The sequence below is a fragment of the Zootoca vivipara genome, chromosome 1 (assembly GCF_963506605.1).
Source record: "Zootoca vivipara chromosome 1, rZooViv1.1, whole genome shotgun sequence".
NCBI classification, from domain to species: Eukaryota; Metazoa; Chordata; class Lepidosauria; order Squamata; family Lacertidae; genus Zootoca; species Zootoca vivipara.
In genome coordinates this window covers 98,636,694-98,653,100 of record NC_083276.1, presented here as the reverse complement: position 1 = coordinate 98,653,100, position 16,407 = coordinate 98,636,694, and the positions used below count along the sequence as shown (strand labels likewise).

The 16,407-nt window shown below is 40.0% G+C and overlaps 1 protein-coding gene across 1 annotated transcript in view; it reads left to right on the top strand.

Moving 5' to 3' along the window:
* LRP1B (LDL receptor related protein 1B) overlaps positions 1–16,407 on the top strand; it is a 748,625-nt gene that overhangs the window by 342,731 nt on the left and 389,487 nt on the right. Inside the window, exon 3 of the mRNA XM_060279545.1 lies at positions 1,013–1,150. Within this exon, the coding sequence (XP_060135528.1) occupies positions 1,013–1,150 (138 nt within the window). The remainder of the gene's footprint in view (positions 1–1,012; positions 1,151–16,407) is intronic.

Below are 16,407 nucleotides of genomic sequence, written 5' to 3'. Positions count from 1 at the left end.
CTCCGGTGTGCTGCTACCATTGGTGTTTGAAGTTGTGTACTGTACATGCAAATTTCTTAGTCTTCAAGGTGCCATAATACACTTTGTTTTTCCCGCAACAGGCTAACAAAGCTACCCTGATAAACAGTCCTTTGTTTAAATCGGAGCTGTTGCATGAACCACAATTTGGGAGTTGGGGTGGGGGTGGGGGGCTGGGAGCTATGTTGGGGCCAGATGGGAAGCCCATGGGGACCAGAATGAGCTTTCAGGCTGCTAGTTAGATTTCCTGAATCTAGGGCTTCAAACAAACCTAGCATTTAATGCAGCAAACATTTTGATGTGAGGCCCACCTATAAATTTTGAAACCCATCTGTGGCTTAACTTTACCCTTTCCATCCCTACTTTCCCCTTCTACTACCCGCTCTATAACAGAAAATGCAAGAATATCAATAGTTAACAAGTGTATATTGTGTGGGCAATAATAGTAATAATTAGTATTTTGGTGTTCTTGATGTTGCCATATATCATAATGAATGCATTTTTGTTTAGGTTGTTTTGCCCTCCTCTGCTATAAATGGTTAAATCCTTGCCTAAGGTCTGCTAAATAAAAGACTAGCAGGCTTGCGTTGTAATCATATTGAAAAATAAGAACTGAATAATATTTGAAAACAATCTGCACACTGTCCTTAACGTTGCTAAATATAATTTTCAGCATCCCTAATCTTTAGAGAAAAGTAAACCTGCCATAAAAATGATAAATTGCATAGTCTTCATTTTTTTTAAAAAATAATCCTCTTTAAACAGTTGATTTTCTTTTAATTATGTTAATCCTTATTAAGAGACTATAATTCTGCTGCTAATGCACAGAAAAGCTGCATAGTAGACAAATGCATAGAAAAGCTTGCAGCTAGCATTAAAGTGGAAATATTATGCAAATACATGACAGTAGGGTACTTTCTTTGCTTTACTAATCTTTATTTATTTGAGCAGAATCAGACTGCATATTAATTAGTCTGTATATATTCTTTTTTAGGTCCTGAAGAAACAGAATTCAAGTGTCCCCTGAATCATATTAAATGTATTGGCACCGACAGATGTATTCACTTGTCCCAACTCTGCAATGGCGTGTATGACTGTCCTGATGGATATGATGAAGGCGTACATTGTCGGGGTAAGTGTATTTGATGATGGTTTGAAACTTCCCACTTTCGGGGGTTTAGGGATGGTAGTGGTTGAGCTTGTTTATTATTTTTAACTTTTAGATTTACTCTTGTGGATACATTAAATGCAAGTTTACCACTTTTACTCTTTAGCAGAACCTTTTAGCTTCCTAATAGCTTCATTGAACTTTAGCTGGATTGGGGCTGTCTTGCAAGGAAATGTTATAAAAAGAGATGGGGTTTGTGGGCAGAGGGGCAGTACGAAATTCTTCCGATTCTGAAAGTTCCCTCCTCTTGTATCACTACCACTTATAAACTGTCCTTGGCGTCACACGCCATGACATATTGCCAGAAAATGAATGGCTAGGGAACACCCCTTTTGTAGCCGCAGTTACTTTCCAACATCATCTTCTCTGACTCCCTTCCGTGTGCTTGTCATCCATGCTACTTTTGGTATCTCCTCTTCATTCATCAACCCACTTCCATCTTCTCTAAACCCACTTCAGAGCATAGGAGCCAAATCCTAGATGCTAAGGTCACTTTACCCCCTCATAAAACATTTGAAGCCCCCCCCCCAAGTTGATGGACATTCAAATGGTGTGCATGCATCACCTATTGTGATCAATTTTGCAGGGTGGAGCTTACCTGCCCCCCAAATATTTATTTAAGTTGGTACCCCTGCTTCAGAGCCAGACTAGATTCAATTTAGCAGTGGTTCCATATCCACCTTGGTATTCCTAGCGCTTCATCACTAATAATTTGTCAAGTTCCTACCTTTTGACCTACCCTGAGATGTAAATTTAATGTATATACATGTTCATCTGGCTTACCTTGAGCAAATGTTTGGTAGTAGTCATAATTGCAAAGCCATAGCAGGCTTACTATTGCTTCCACATTTAGGGATTTGATTGATGTGCAATATCAGATAATGCTTTGTGTTGTCATTCACATGTCAAACACACAAAGGTTTTTAATGTTATTCTCTGCCCTACACTGTTTTGGTGGTCAAAGTGGTAAATGGTTCAGTAGACCAAATCATTTTGTATTTCTGAGAATTTGAATCTTTAATTAACTATTAATAATGGCATTTAGAAAACTTCCGGCATTTTATGATTAAAAGTGCTATTCAAACAGTTGTCAAAAGAAAATAATTCATTTAATTTGCCATTTTTTTAAAGTGCAATTTGTTTTGGTCCTCAACAAGAATTATGCTCCTGGGATCCCTTCCTCCGTATATGTTTGTTAAAACTGCTAAATGACTGAATAAGCCTAATTAGTAACATGGCAAGGTTATAAATCAGCTCATTAAAATGGTAGCTGTTCTTATTTATGTACAAATACTGAAACATCACAAGCCTTAGAACTATTTATTTTATTCTAATATTTATAGATTGTGTTCTCTGCCAAAAGAGTGGCACTCAAAATCTGTACAACTTGAATAAAAATACAAGGTTGCCACTCTATTGATTGCTTCCATTGTTAGGTACTTGGCAAATCCAATACAACTATTCTGATTTAAAGAACTCACTTTTTTTAAAAAGTGTGCAATTTGTTATGCAATGTTTATATTTCAGGACAAAATTCTGAAATTGCTTTATGAATGCTGATTTCAAAGGAAATAAGTGTTTGTAAAAAATTTAAGTAAAACTTTTAAAAGCCTAATTTATAAATTCAGAATGTATAACTGCAACCATGTAGTGGCCCATGTTCTTGATTTGATTGCTTTCTTTTCTTTATTGTGGTCTTTATGGGTTTTCTTCTTTTGTAGCTGCAAAAGAAAATATAAATTATTAAAATATGGAGGCATTTCAAAAGTGAATATTCAGTGTAAAGCATAAAAAGTTTCTGCCTCTGCAAAAGTTGTGCTGTTGCCCATTCCAAAAACCTTCAGGCTATAATTTATTACACCAGCCATAGTGCTGCCATTCCTCTACCCCAGGACTCAGCTGCACAACTGCAAATAAAATATCTTAAGTGTGTTGTAAAGTGCAGTATACAAATGGGACACTAGATGGCGATAGTGAGCTATGCCAAATTCAATATATTTTTCAAAGCGTTTTTTTAAAAAGCATTTTCACAGCATTTTCACAGCATTTTTAAATATGTGTGTAGATTCCACCTCAGTGTCAGTAAAAGCTGTTTGCATAGAGCAGCTGCATGGAATAGGGGCTGCCCTCCACTTGTATTGCAACTGCATTGATGTCTCTGTCTGGTGCTCTACTGACCCTAACAAAAGAAGCTTAACACTGTAACCTGTTTTCAGCTGGCACAACATGTACGGTATGTGCATGAGAATATAGGATTAGGTCACCTGGCTTTGGTGTTCTTTTTTTCAAATTTAAAGCTTTCATTGCAAAATATTTGAACCACTTGGTAACTTGAGAGAAAGCACGGTTTAGTTGTTAATTTGGATTCACGTCTAAACAGCCCTCTATGGATGACAACTTATGCTATTAGGATGCCATTTGTGGTTTCTTCTTGGGACAACCCTGCAAAGTATGTTAGTATTATTTCAACTTTACAGATGGAAATGAAGACTGAAATGTTGTAATGTAGTCTGGTACTGGTACCAAAGAAGCACCATGCAAACCAAATTCAGATTCGCATGACTGCGTAATTGAAAACAGTGCTGATCAGTAATTCACAACTGATATGCATAGCGGTGAATTTAATAAGGGGTACAGGAAGTTAAGAGCTCATTCAAGCGACAGATAATGGCTTTTGTGTGTCGCTTTAAAAGCTTAGAGTCAAGGAGAGAAATGCTACTGTAGAACCTAGGGAGTAGATGGATTAAAAGTCAAACACATGAAAAAAGGTATAAAAAAGGTATACATTAAAGGGATAGCTGTTACCTTATTCTTACATCTTTTTTGTTTTATGACATGAAATAATATATACATCAAACATGTATCTTCATGCTCAGTTTGACACTGAATATCCTGTAAAAGTATAAGCCCTAATTTGTTTTCAGATACCCCTCTACAGTGGTAGATTTGCTAGAAAAGATCTGTGATAAGGACAAGCTTTGCTTGTGATGACTAAAAAACACAAAAACGATTTTAATCAAAGGTAGAATGTTGGTGGAATATTTTTGTTTCCAAACTCAAGGCAACACCTTCTTCCAAGTATTGAAGGAGTCCCTACTTGTTAACTGTCTTGTGCAGTGAACCTGACCTACTGTATATTGTTACACACCAATATCAGTCTCTGCCAAGTGGTAGCAAGATATAAGGGGGGTTCTGGACGCTCACCCAGGGTTATGTTTCTTTTGGGAAATCAAGACACAGCAGGGACTAGTGTCTTTAAGAAGTATGGTTTATTTTACACATATTTACACTTAAGGCCTAAAATGGAGGGGGTGCAGAACATTATACCCAAGAGCGTTCCCCATTGCTCCTCTCATAGCGTCAGCCCCCCCTTCTCAGAGCATTGAGTTCTCCCTACTTCCTCTGTCTTGTTCCCAAAATGCCTTGCCAAAAAACCTCAGTGTAAAAGAATACCCTCTTTTCCTGCAGTGACATCACACACCCCTGTTACCCTGGCAACCTTCCCCTTTGTTGTATGATGCTGAATGTCAGGGTAATGACCCTGCTATCACTTGCCTTTGTTGTTGGATGGCACTTCTCATAAGTCCAGCTCCTGAGGAAGCTGGCTTGGCTTCAAACCCCATATTTACCAGTTTCAGAAATTATGGGGAGAAGCTGGCGCCCAGGACTTTTAGGGGACCATTGCCTCATACAAACCCATAACAATATGCTGTGGGAGTAAGTCAACTAACTTTTCTCAGAGCAGACCTGTTAAAATTAGTAGTCTTAATTTAGGGTTACCAGATGTCCCTGGTTCCCGGGGACAGTCCCCGGATTTGCAAATCTGTCCCTGGAAAATATGGCACCGGCAGCCTCAGCAGCCCAGAGCCAGCCTGGTAGTGCAGTTGGCTCTGGCTGGCTTCAGGAGCTACTCGCTGCTGTGACGCCTGCCATTTTTCCTCGCCGGAAGTCCCCATATGATGTGTCTTGTGTGCATATGATGTGTCTTGTGTGATCTCCTGCCCCCTTCCTCCTTTCTTTTGACTGATTGGGTGAGGCTTGGGAGTCGCGGGCGGGCAGCCGTTGCCCATTTTTTAAAAACTCGTGCATTTATGATTCACAGGGTGTGAAAGAAGGGCTTTGCACCTTTATACAATATGCATGTCTTTTGCCTCACCACTCCCACTGCTGACTCCCAAAAATCTGGTAACCATATCTCATTCATTTCACTGAATGAAATGAACATTTGCCCAGCGAAGGTTCACCTAGCGCCGTTGTTGTTGTTGTTGTTGTTGTTGTTGTTGTTGTTACTACTACTACTACTACTTATATACCACCTTATACCCACAGGTCTCAGGGCGGTTCACAGGATAAAACACATTTAGGTGCCAGGAAAAACATTCCTCTTTAACCAGGCCTCTGGCTGATTGACATCCAATGCCCTTTTAAAATGTGTTGGGGGGTGTTATTGGGTTGTTTTTATTTGGATTATGTCTTTTGTGTTTTTATATTCTAATTTTATCTTGTGAACCACCCTAAGACCTATGGGTGTAGGGAGGTATACAGATTTCATAAATACAGTGGTACCTTGGGTTACGAACTAAATTCATTCCAGAGATTTGTTCTTAACCCGAAACCGTTCTTAACCTGAGGCGCGCTTTAGCTAATGGGGCCTCCCACTGCCGCCGCCGTGCAATTTCCGTTCTCATCCTGGCGCAAAGTTTGCAACCCGGAGCAACTACTTCTGGGTTAGTGGAGTTCATAACCCAAAGCGTTTGTAACCCGAAGCATTTGTAACCCAAGGTACCACTGTAAAATAAAATAAATAAAACAAATGTGTCTGCTCTGAGTAAACCTTAGTTGAATACCACCCTGATGATCTGATTTTTTAGGTTTCTTACACAAAGGACTGAATGTAACGCCTCATTTCCATTAAATATAGGAAAGATGTCAACTACTCAGTCTCTGGGAGGAAGGGAAGATGGGTGGGTGGGTGGTGAGAATAAAATAAATACATAAAGAAAATAAACTGAATCCAATGCATTTCTGCAATTTGCTTGCAGAAACCTTGTTATAAAAGTTTAGATAAGCATCCTTGTAACTTATGTACCTTTTAAAAATGCAGGTCTTTTGTGGGAGATGGAGGGGATTTGATTAATTTAAATGATTGAATGGCTTTTTACAATGGGGAGAATACTACTGTTGTGTTAATTCATTGCATTAACATTTTAAATAGGACATACACAAGGCAGAGTGCTTTTCAGTGCAAGGTTACATTATGCTTGTATCTGCAGCATAAAAAGGTAATGCATATGAACACTGAATGAAACAGGTGATGGCACCGCCATTTCTTTACTGTCAGCTTATAGATAGAGGCAATTGTCTTTTGTTCTTGGTGAGCAAACTGCATAAATGCTTTTCTTCATGGTAGCAGAGAATAAAAATGGTTTTATCATGTTTGATTGTTTTACATTATGAGCTTCAGTGTTTTTCAAAACTGATTCTTGATGCTTGGTTATCTGAAATAATATGTACAGTATATGGGAACAAGTCTGAGAAGCACAATAAACAACCTATATTGTTTATAAGATACCAATGACTTGCTCATTTTTGCATTGTATTTTGAAAAATATATTAGTTCTTCATCTTACACAGCAGATGAGGAGATGATGAGACAAGCCAAATAATTCTTTTATTTTTAAAGATAGCAACTCTTTTTCCTATTCCCTTCAGTGTAACAGTTTCAAAACTATTTTGGACGCAATGTACTGGGAATGACCACTGTTTTGTGGTCACAATGCAAAGAAAAATGCATGCTTTGTATTGGCTTTCTTGAAGCTCTTCCTATATTGAGCTGTTGTATATACGGTACTCTTAAGAGTGTACTGACTGGAGCCAGGAATACAGATGTGAGACAGAAGTGATGGGATGAACTAGGATCACATTTTATTTATAATGTCTGCAGGGGAAATGAGAAGAGAGGGAAGCTAATGTGGCTTTAACTGTGGCTGACCCAAATCCTGCCCATTCCAAGGGGCATGGTGACAAGGCAAAGCCCCAAAGCCTGGCCCCACCTTATGTTGAGTAAAGGTAAAGGGACCCCTGACCGTTAGGTCCAGTCGCGGACGACTCTGGGGTTGCAGCGCTCATCTCGCTTTACTGGCCGAGGGAGCCGGCATATAGCTTCCGGATCATGTGGCTAGCATGACAAAGCTGCTTCTGGCGAACCAGAGCAGCACACGGAAACGCCATTTACCTTCCCACTGGAGCGGTACCTATTTATCTACTTGCACTTTGACGTGCTTTCGAAACTGCTAGGTTGGCAGGAGCAGGAACCGAGCAATGGGAGCTCACCCCGTCGTGGGGATTCAAACCACTGACCTACTGATCAGCAAGCCCTAGGCTCTGCGTGAGTCCCTCAGGGGACATAGCCAAAACATATGAAGCCTGCAAACACACCCCTAGATGCAGGTGCTTGAGTGGATCTGCAAGCCAAGCAGCCAATCGTAGTCCAGCTGCAACAGTGCTCCCAGACATAGCATTGTGCAGCTGGCAGGAGCCGACTTGACATAGAAATTGAGGTTCAACTTCATAGAAGAAGACATCTCAAGTTAGATCAGAGGACAGCAAAAAGCAGGGACGGAAGGAACAACATACCTAAAATAGTAAGGTAGAAAAATGGTAGGGACCGCCTGAAAATATTAAGTAAGAGTGTGTACACAAAATATACAATGTTATTTTAAAGCCGTTTACAAAAAATGCATATATTCACAAAGAGATAGTAAAGAGGAGTCCAATTTCCATCATGCATGTATTCATGGTTTCAATGTCTGCTTGCCAAAGGCAAATAACAAATTCAATTCTTGCTCTGCTGATGGGGTAGCAGAAAATGTTTCAGGAAAGCTATTTCCAGTGAATTAATGTTTTCTTATAATCAGGTGCAAAAACCATTTCTAGGAGTTCATACGTTTAAATAGTCATAAGTGTCGTCTTCTGTATTACTGTTCCACCAAACTGTTGGAGAATCTTCTCTCAAGAGGGCAGTTCAGATGTGTTAGGTATTTTACTTTCAGCATATAGATAATGTTATTTTCCCCACAACACCACTTCAAATATGAATGTTGGGAGTCATATACAAAAGGTATTCACAGTGGGATTTTTGAATTCGCATTGAAGAACCTTGGGCTACACCATACTACACAAACTACTTTACAAAGTCGACTCAGTTTCAAACATTATTTGCCATGCAGCACAGGGGACTGTGGTTTGAGAAATAGAAGCCCCAAAAATTCTTTTCTGAAGCAGTACTTTGGCTCCCAGCCAAGACCTTTAGTTGTCTTTGTCTTCTCATTCCTCTGGCAAACAATCCAAAATGTGAGAAACAAACCCATAGAATACTTGATATTAGCTGTTGTGGCTCAGCATTGACTGCTGCCTTCTAAGACACACTTCAAAGGTTTGGAGGAATTTGCTATAAGCTCAGGGTGAAATAAAGATACATGTGGACTTTGAAGTAAAAAAAAACAGAAACAAAAAAAGAGGAAGCTAATGACTTTAAAGGACCTGTCAAGGAGCACGTTAGGAAGAAGCTATTCTTGTCCTGAGGGAGATTGTCAGAAGTTTGGTCAGTGTTCTTTAAAGTGTTAATGGGGAGAAAAAGAGAGAGCCTCAAGAGACTCAAAGGTTTTAAACAAAGTTCAGAAGGTATCTTAAGATGATTGTAACTGCCAGTGTCCAAACCTTTTAAAAATTTAATTCATTACAAGTAGTGCAAAACTCTCAGAAACTTAGCTCACAAAAGTTGCCTCTCATCTCTGAGTGAAGCTGAATCCATTGCAACCCAAGAAGCAAGAGAATAAACACAGAGTGGAGATCCCAGAGGAATGTAAACCTGGCAAAAAAGAACAATGTTGCTAGAAGGAATCACATAATTCTCCATTAACAACACCACGGACTCTGCCCCAATTGTCTTATTATAAATACATCTGTATTCTCTTGTACTTTATACCACGAAGGTTCTGCTACAAAACAAACTTTCAAAAGAGAAATGTATTGGAGGGCCGGAGACCTGGTCTTCTCTACTTTGGCTTTTAGCAGTAAGAGGAAGGAAATAACAACAGATGGCTTCAGAAATGATTTATGCACCCTGTGTTTACATCATCTGAATTTTAGAAGACCAATAGTTATGTTAACTTCAAATGTGTAATAAAAATTGATACAAATCAGGGTTGCATGGACCCGCACAGAAAAATGTTGTGAGTCTTATCCAAACCCTTTTGAGCTTCCTTGAAATTGCTAAAATGGATGTGATGCTGGAGGTGCATTTCCAGTGTTCTGCCTCTCCCCCCCCCCCCCCCCGCCGCCGCCCTTACATTTAGGGCAGCTTACAACCATTTACAAAGAGTCACAAATTTAACCCTTCACTTCTGCATTGCAATCCTAATCCACATTTCCTCCCCTCTCTAGAGCTCATATTAGCCGTAGAGAGAGAACATGGGTGGTTGTATGTTTTCCCTCCACAACTCATTTAATTTCTTGTTGCTGAGGTGCTCCGACTGGCTGACTCTTAACTTCTTGGCTTCGTTTAGCTTTTCTTGTCAGGTGGCTTTCCAAAGTGGAAGTAATTGACTAGCATAAGTAACTGTCTGACAAGCACAGCATGCCAGTGAGCTACCAGGCCCAATTCAAGGTGGTAGCCTACAAAGTCCTAAATGTTGTTAGGCTACAAAGCCCTAAATGAGTGCCTTCCCCAGTATCAACCATCTTGGACCCTGAGATTGGCAGGGGGGCCTTGTTGGTGGTGCTGCCACTGGGGGTTGTCTAGTTAGTGCTGCCCAGTGACATAGTCTTTTCGTTAGTGGTTCCCACTTGTAGAATGCAAATCCTCCAAGCGTCCCTATTTTCCAGGGACAGTCCCGGATTTACAGAAGCCGTCTCGGTTTCTGATTTGATCCCACAATGTCTGCTTTTCCTTAGGAAGCCCCTATTTTCATCTGAGAAATGTCGGCAAGAATGGAGTTATGTGACACACCCCCCCCCCCCGAGCCAAGGAGATAGGTAACTATATAATCTGTAGAAAACATCTGAAGGCAGTTTTTATGTTTAATTTTTTAATTATGTTTTCATATATGTTGGAAGCCGACCAGAGAGGCCAGGGCAACACAAGTCAGATGGGCAGACTTTGTTGTTGTTGTTGAATAGGATGTCCCTAATTTAATCAGAGGAATGTTGGAAGGTATGAGAATGCGCTTCCTGGTGAGGTTCATCTGTCTATCACACTGTTGGCTTTTGGGGAGAATTTAAAAGAATTGCTGTTAACCCAGGAATTTGAGGCTTGTAAGATACTATTCTGGCAACCATGAAATAATTCACTGAGAAAACATGATTGTTTTAAAACTGTTTCTATAATTTTTAAATAAAAATTGTTTTAGTGATGTGTTTGCAACTCTGGACAATATATTTGGGAGAATATAAATCAATATAAATGGCGGCAAAATTGGAAAGTCCCCTTTCCCCTCAGGCATCAGCCTTTCTCTGGCCTTCTCTTCTTCTGGTGGCAGCAAAAGTGACATTCACCCATTGTCTCAGGTAATTCTTCCCCACATCTTCAGGTGTGTATTATTCAGACCTGCTTTGGAGTGTGCCCAGTTTCTGTGGATCTTCTTCCCGCTAAAGCTGCTCTAAGATGATGCAGAAAACAAGAAGAAAGATTGCCACACCAAAAAATAAAATAGGGAATCAAGGTACAATGCCTGTGTGTGTTTATCCCTTTTTGTATGGCAAGTATGCATAAATATGCCCTGTACTTTAAGATATGAAAAGTTTTAAAACAGAAATTAGTGCAAATATATGAATCTGAAATAAATAACCACACTGTGCAGCACTGTGTAGAAGTCCACTGTGTTCTGTTTGTATATACATAATGTAAAAACAAGACAGTGCCTAGTAATATATTTTAATCATTAAATATTTGGTGGTTATAAAAGACTGTAGAATGACTAGTTTAATAATTCAAATGGCTTTAGCTCCAAATTGTTAATCACAACTACAGTCAATTTTACGCAGCTGAAGCAAATAACCCTCTCAATTGGAAATGATATTACACACTTTCAACCAAAATTAAAGCATTGCATTTCAAACCTTGGCATCTATCTTGGCATGTCACTATAACATATAAATTTTTTATTATTATTCATGTGCTGACTCAAAATCCTTCTAAACATCATATAGTCTGACACACACACTTCTCCACCGAACAGTATCAAATGATTTGACTTCACATTTTGGAATGTTTTGTTCAGCCAGATAATTTTACCACTATGAACCTCAACATATCAGATGAGGCTTCACGTCAATATTTAAGTCAATTTATGCCTCTCTGAATAAGCATTTATTTAAATAATAGTAAATTCTTCTCACCATGCTAGTATTCCTTAGAGGGAGAGGCAGCCTTATTTTTTAATTTCAGGAAATGTCATATAGCATTAAACTATTAAGACAACATTATTCAGTGGGGGGAATGAATATGTGACTTCATACCTACATGTAGAACAACTTCGATGGAACTAAATTTTTCCATTCCTTTGACGTGACCCCTTGGTCACCAAAGCCTTACTGCTGAGATATTGAATCCATGACAGAGTTTGTCCACATCTTATTATAGGCAAGCAGAATCCAGTGTGTCAATATTGGAGTGAATGGGATTTAGCCTATCTTCCAGTCAATGAGAAAGGAAGTCATGGATCTGGAGATTTAACAGAAAGTCATATTGTGAGCCAAAAAGTCTATTTTGACCTGCTAAAGGGCTTAATAACTTTTGGGGTTTTCAAAGCCCAGGAAAATCAGATTTGTTGAATCTCTTGTGGTCTGAAGTCCTGTGCTGATTTTAGTAGATCAAATAATAAGTTGTGTAGCTCTGCTAAAGAATATGCTTTTTTGTTCTTAGATCTAATTTTACAAGAACCGAAAGCAAATGTATTCAGCAACATCAATTCCACAACTTGAAAACCAGCCAAAATATCATCTGTGAAATAGCTATAATGTGACATTTCAAGTACATTCACACAAAAAAGAGAGAGTTAAAAGGTCGTGTTCAGTTATAGGAATTAAGTTTGATTTGGTTATGTGTGGGTTTGATTTGAACTTTCCGAGCCCATTCCAAATTGGGCCTGGATTCGTCTAGACTTTTAATGACTAAAAATGCTTCTCCTGCTACATTTCGCTGCCACTACTTGTTTCCTTTCCTTGTCTCAAATTTACGTGGATTGGGGGGGGGGATATTCACAGCCGCTTTGTTTATGCTCTGTACTACCAGAACTATGTACGAATTTCTTAGTCAAGTCATGGACATGAATGCAAGCTTTTTGTGTGTGTTGTGAGCCACCCTGAGATCTACGAATGGAGGGCGGCATACAAATTTAATAAACAACATTCAAAGCTAGCAAATCTTTTCCACCACTGCATTGCCAGCTTTGGGGTGGCTGTGGGACAGACGCTTAGGTCTGTTGGCCCTGGCATGCTCCTGGTAGCATCATTGGATGTGTGCTAGGGCCTCAACCTCAAATAGGCATGAATTAAATTATTGAGGGTAGAAGTCACAATCATGCCTAGTAGCCACTGATAGCCTTATCCTCCAAGAATTTGTCTAATCTTCTTTTTAAGTTGGTGGCCACCACTGCCTCTTATAGGAGTGAGTTCCATAGTTTAACTATGCACTGTGCAAAGAAGTACTTTTTAAAATCTATCTTAAATCATCCAACATTCAGCTTCATTGGATGTCCATGAGTTCTAGGCTGGATCTACACCAATCTGGAAAACACTGTAAAAAAGTAGTATAGCTCTCAATACAATTTTACATTGATGACTAGTCACTTCTCTAGGAGAAGGGGACGACAGAGGACAAGATGGTTGGAAAGTGTTCTCGAAGTTACCAACATGAGTTTGACCAAACTGCGGGAGGCAGTGGAAGACAGGTGTGCCTGGCGTGCTCTGGTCCATGGGGTCACAAAGAGTCAGACATGACTAAACAACAGTCACTTCTCTACAGCACCCTCTGGTGTCACATTTTTATAACGCATTCTAAACACTTTAACTGACCAGTGTAGATTAGTCCCTAGGCCCTGCAGGCATAGGCAACCTTGGCTCTCCAGATATTTTGAAACTACAACTCCCATGATCCCTAGCAAAGAGGGTCAGTGGTCAGGGATCATGGGAGTTGTAGTTCCAAAACATCTGGAGAGCCAAGGTTGCCTATGCCTACCCTACGGTAATGAGAGGAGAAAACCTTTTCTCTATCCACTTTATACATGCCATGCATAATTTTACTAATTTCTATCATGTCACCTCCTAATCACACCTTCTTTGAACTAAAAAGTCCCAAATGCTGAAACCTTTCCCATATAGGGAGTTGTAGTTCCAAAACATCTGGAGAGCCAAGGTTGCCTATGCCTACCCTACGGTAATGAGAGGAGAAAACCTTTTCTCTATCCATTTTATACATGCCATGCATAATTTTACTAATTTCTATCATGTCACCTCCTAATCACACCTTCTTTGAACTAAAAAGTCCCAAATGCTGAAACCTTTCCCTTATAGGGGAGTTGACCCATGCCCTTGATCAGTTTTGTTACCCTTCTCTGAACCTTTTTCAACTCTATACTATCCTCTTTGAGGTGAGGTGACCAGAACCGTACACATTTTTCCAAATGCAGTCACACTACAGATTTGTATAATGACATTATGATAGTGGCAGTTTTATTTTCAATTCCTTTGATGTTAAAATAGACACATTGATGTGGTCTAAAATTTAATTGTGAATATTTTTTCTTGCTGTAGATTTTAGGAGCATGTATACAGCTTGGGTTCATAAAACGCAATGCAATTTGTGCATATGTGTGTGTTGGAATGCTGCCCAGGAAACTTGCTTGAAGAGCATTGTAGAAATTTGTATAAATAAAAAAGATAAATGCCTCTCTGTGTGTTCCACTATTCTCAGAAGGGAATTGGGCCTTTTCTCTTGCAGCACCCAAAATATGGAACTCTCTCCCTAGAGAGGTATGCTTCACTTCCTCTCTTTAAGCTTCAGGCATGATGCTAAGCTCCTTCTATTCTCCAAGCTTTTCAGGTGGCTTAATGTTTTATCTTCTTTTAATTTTGTTTCAACCTATGCTCGTATGATATAGTGCTGTTATGTGCATCCCAGTCTCCAAGGGGGATCTGCACATATCCCGGGTTTGGTTTTCCAGGAATGAAGGTTCCAGAGACTTCTTTGTGATATATACTTTTATTTACACACATATACAGGCTGAGCACAGGATGGAAGGGTATTAACACCCCAAAACATATTGTTCATCTATTTGGTTGGGTGTAGAAGTCCTGGTCCCCACAAAACAACAACAACAACAACAACAAAAAACCCCATAGCTCTGGCTTTAGCACACAGAGCAAGCTCAGCCTTTGCGTCTTTACAGTTCCCAGCTACTGATAAGATCAAGCATGTCTGGTGCCTGAGCTATTGTTCTCATACTTGCTAGCATGCCGTGGCCTCCAGCCAGGTAATAGAAGCATCACTAGGTAGTTGTTACTATGGCAACAAAAGTGCTTGGCCAACTCTTTAGCCATGTAAAAAGATGCTTAACAGACTTGGCAAGGACATTAACTTTACAACGAGACTGCTTCAGCAGTTCCTCGTACTACAGAATTCCAATTTATTAATATAAAACTTCAGAGTTGGATGGGTCCAACAGATTACATGCAAACCATACCCTCTCCACTCCCATGGCACAGCCATGGGAACCCGCATGGCCCCACAATATGCCAACATCTTCATGGCAGATTTAGAACAACGTTTCCTTAACTCCTACCCACTCAAACCTCTCCTGTACCTGCGATACATTGACGATATTTTTATTATCTGGACACATGGACAACAGACCCTGGAAACCTTCCACCAGACATTCAATGACTTTCACCCCACCATCAACCTAACAATGAACCAATCTATGCAAGAAATACATTTTTTGGACACTACTATAAAAATACAGGATGGACATATAGACACCACCTTATACAGAAAACCAACTGACCGACAAACATATCTACATGCTTCTAGCTACCATCCCAAACATACCAAACAATCCATCGTATACAGCCAGGCCTTACGTTACAACCGCATCTGTTCCAACTCTACAGACAGAGAATCTCACCTAAGAGATCTACAGCAAACCTTTTTAGAACTAAAATACCCACCTGATGAAGTTAAACAACAGATCAACAGAGCCAGACAGATACCTAGAGAGAACCTGCTGCAAGACAGACCCAAAAAAGAAAATAACAGAACACCACTAGTCATCACATACAGCTCCCAAGTTAAAACAGTACAACGCATCATCAGAGATCTACAGCCTCTCCTGGACAATGACAGCTCCCTTTCTCAAGCTCTGGGAGGAAGACCTTTCATTGCCTACAGACAGCCACCCAATCTTAAACAACTCCTCACCCACAATAATACAACCACCAGACTTAACATGGACACTGGTACCAGAGCCTGCAATAAACCCAGATGCCAACTTTGCTGCCACATACACCCAGACAATACCATTACTGGCCCCAACAACATCCAACATACCATCTCAGGACTATTTAATTGCTCATCCTCTAACATTGTGTATGCCATCAAATGCCAACAGTGCCCTTCAGCTCTCTATATTGGACAAACAGGCCAAACCCTACGCCAAAGGATAAATGGACATAAATCTGACATCAGGAACCAGAAGACAGAAAAACCAGTAGGAGAACACTTCAATCTCCCAGGACATTCTATACAAGATCTCAAAGTAGCTGTCTTACTACAAAAGAATTTCAGAAATAGACTGGAAAGAGAAGTTGCTGAATTGCAACTTATCACCAAGCTCAAAACCATGGAGGGACCTGGTTTGAACAGAGATATCGGGTTCCTATCTCATTATACATGATAAGCGATCTTCAGCCATCTCCACCCTTGCTTTTTCATGCAAAACCATTTGCAGTCGTTTGCGGTCATCAACAGCTATCAGTCAGTCAATCACCCATTTCCACCACCCTTCTGAGTGATCCCCCCTCCCCCTCCCCACCCCTCCCCACCCCTTCTCTACATAAGTGCCTGGAAACTTCCATTTCACTGTATCTGAAGAAGTGTGCATGCACACGAAAGCTCATACCAAAATAAAAACTTAGTTGGTCTTTAAGGTGCTACTGAAGGAATT